At 41.1% G+C, this 3,285-nt stretch overlaps 1 protein-coding gene across 1 annotated transcript in view; it reads right to left on the bottom strand.

The window, feature by feature from the left end:
• Positions 1–3,279, bottom strand: part of LOC103523760 (titin) — a gene marked incomplete at its 3' end in the record, with an annotated part of 10,087 nt that extends 6,808 nt beyond the window's left edge. Inside the window, exons 1-5 of the mRNA XM_026833102.1 lie at positions 3,165–3,279; positions 2,682–2,875; positions 2,115–2,183; positions 1,502–1,702; positions 904–1,134 (exon numbers count right to left, since the gene is read on the bottom strand). Of these exons, the coding sequence (XP_026688903.1) occupies positions 904–1,134; positions 1,502–1,702; positions 2,115–2,183; positions 2,682–2,729 (549 nt within the window). The remainder of the gene's footprint in view (positions 1–903; positions 1,135–1,501; positions 1,703–2,114; positions 2,184–2,681; positions 2,876–3,164) is intronic.
• Positions 3,280–3,285: the final 6 nt, after the last annotated feature.

Genomic DNA, 3,285 nt, shown 5'->3' with positions numbered 1-3,285 from the left:
GTAACCTGACTGCTTCCTTTAGAAGGAAAAACGACTGCGTATCGACGAAATGAAAACATAAGCAAAGGTATATGTGGTTGTCATCTTACCTAAGTGTTTCGGCAAAACATTGGTGACTTAGACAACAAAGTGAGGAAATAAACCGACCAACGATTTGGATCACTACTAACCATCAAAGGTCGAGTTACTAAGCTGCCGGTCAAAAACCGAATCCACGAAACTAGTAAGATCGAATGATCGACATGAGTAACTTTTCCCGTTTTTTAATTAATATTATCCTCCTTTTATACGTAACTCTAACTTCCCTTTGGAAGGGTCCGTACTCCGTGCTTTTTGAGTGCTTTAACTTCACCATCTCACCGTAATAGAGTATGAGTCCAACGCATCTTACAAATAACTGTCATAATTAACACATACAAACCCATGACCATATATCAAAGCACAGAGCAAGACCAAATAGTTACCAGTCGGTTCATCTCATATATTATCAAAGCAATTCTTTCCAAATACTACCCCAAAATTTACACTCCAAATCACATAGAAGAAGAGAGGAAGAGAATAAATAAAATAATACGCTTACAATACACATCACCAGGGGAGTGGGGGGGCCTGATAGGCTATGTTTAAGTAGACCCTATCTTCATGTTTGGATAAAGAATGCGAACGATAGTAGCTTCGACAACAACTCTGACGCGCAACGGATGCATCCACCCCGGGTACTTGTTGCGACGCTCCGGGCGACACTCCGCTTGACCAACAGGGGATTAGTTCTTCCGGGGCCCTTTTGTCCGCGCCGGGGCCTGCGCACCGAGTTCTACTGTTCGGCATGACAACCAGCTTGGTGCTTTTCTAGTTTGCATTCCTCCCTTAGACGCCTCGCTTCACGTCGCTTAGTGAACTTACCTTGAGCCAGTACACATCGAGCGGTTTAGTGGCGGATATCTTGGCATCGAATCGGGCCAGCTGACCCACATTGATGACGGCACTGGAGATAGTAGTGAGGAATGAGGGGGGCACTACACCACCGCGGCCTCCCTGTCTCTTCTCCTCCACTACCAGATTGGCGCTACACTTGGCCTTGCCTCCGCGATTCTCGGCGATCACCGCGAATACTCCTGAGTCTTCCATGAACACCTGAAGAAATGGAAGTATAAGTATAAGCAGTGTCAGAAAATAAGTTGCCTTATGCTAGCAGTTCAATGTAGAGGAAAAATTACCATCTATCTCCCTCGTATAGTAACATCTACTTCCGGAATTCTATGAGCATATTTCCAGACACCTGCTTTGGAATAAAGTCTCATTTTGAACTCGTACAATCGTAGACAACGTCATAAAGTTCTGTCTGTTAACTACTAAACACCAACCGTAAACAACACCTGAAACCCGTACTGAACACTCTTAATTGGCAATGGAAGCGGATAAATTATTCTTATTCCCTCAAACACCTATGTCGTTTCATTTTTTTTTTTCAGCCTAAAGATTCCATTTTCTGCCTCCTTACCTGTCTCATGATGAGAATGGACTTGGTGCTGAACGTATGGATTTGGAAGTCAGGGGAGGATGTGATGGGGAAGTCCTCACGGAACCATTTAATGGTGGGCAACGGGTCCCCGTCAAATTCAACTTCGAACCGGGCCTGATCCTGTTCGAATGCACGACAGGGCTGGATCTTCTTCGTGAAGACGGGGGGCTTGGCGGGCTTCTAGAAAAGTGGAAGGGGAGCAAGAGAAATTTGTTACAATTTTCTACAAGGTGTCCTTACTCTTAATTGATTTGGATTAGACGCGCCAATATGCAATCATTGCTTTCTTTTTCAATGCGGATAAAAGTGTGAATTTTTTCCACCATGACTATGATCAACCTTTGCTACACTTCGTAGGAGTACCTTTGTAAAAATCAACAATCCTCGCAGAAAAATGAAATCTGACATGTTGAGAGTAAGTAAGAACCCTTCACCAGAATTAACAAGGAAAAAGAAACATCCAAATTAAGAACTTTTAAAATAAGAGAAACAATTAAACATAGGTAACGAGAAGTCCATAACCAATATTTCTGAAACAGTGTTAGTAAAATATAAGGGAAAGGCCTCCACCAGAGTAATTTCGGAGACCAACCTGCTCTGATAGATCAGAGAGAGCATAGTATTTTCTCTCCGTAATGGCATAATATCCGTCATCATCCAGCTGTAAAGGTCAAATAATTTCGGTGCTAAGTATTTTTTTATTAACATTTATTAAAGTGTCGTAGTAAGTAATAAAAGGAATATCGTCTTTGAAATTCTACATCAATAGATATAAGCTGGTTAAAAAAAATAAATAAATAAAATAATAATAATAACTGGCGCAGTCGACCATTTATGCCGAAAAATGAAACACAATCGATTTATTGGAACACTCCCACCGAATCACACAAATGAAGATCCAGAAAACACCCCAGACTAAAACTACTACAATAGAAACAAGATATATTGTCTCTGACGACCGTAAGTCCTATGCTGGTAGCAAAATAAGATATATAAGACCTTGTTTAGACTACGAGAATAAACGGACTTTCCAGTCCTATGCTGGCAGTATAAACAAGGTAGATATATTCTATTGTCTATTCTATTCTAGTAAACAATTTATATTGTATTGATTTTCAAAAAAAAAAAATAAAATAAAATAACCAATTCAAATTCTTACCTCGCTTGCGTCTACGACTCTCTCTTGGATCTTTCCCTTGTGTTCCATCTCCGTGGTTTCTGTGGCGGTGATCTTCCTCACAATTTCCTTGTCTCCTTTCTTTTCCTTCTGGACCTGCTGGGACTTGGCGGTGTGAATCTCTTTGCCGTGGACCCCGGACGCAGAAGGCTCCGGGACGGATACTTTCCGTCCATCTGAGAAGATAATGAAGATTGGAGGTTCAATTGTTTACAAATTAATAGATTGAGAAAGAGACGTGCTCATAAAATGGTACGTACGATCTTACCTATCTACTTTCATTTTCAGGAGAAGACACAATAATGAACTGTTCGATCACACTGAAGATCTAGTCATCGTCATTCGAAAAAGAATAATTGTTCTACGGTCATCTTGAACGAATGGATCCTAAAAGATTAACCCACTGAATACACGCTTAAATTGCAAAAAAAAGTTATCATATCTTGAGAAAGTTAAAAAACTCACCAATAATCTTGGTCTCTTCAGTGCTGACGCCACTTCTGTCCGAGGAGGCAGTGCGGGATTTCAGAATGTTCTTCTTCTGCCACGGCTGCAGTTCAGGTTCTTTCTTGGCAGCCTCCAGATC

This window comes from Diaphorina citri, unplaced genomic scaffold, assembly GCF_000475195.1.
Source record: "Diaphorina citri unplaced genomic scaffold, Diaci psyllid genome assembly version 1.1 scaffold38137, whole genome shotgun sequence".
NCBI classification, from domain to species: Eukaryota; Metazoa; Arthropoda; class Insecta; order Hemiptera; family Psyllidae; genus Diaphorina; species Diaphorina citri.
This window is presented reverse-complemented; position numbering and strand designations above follow the sequence as displayed.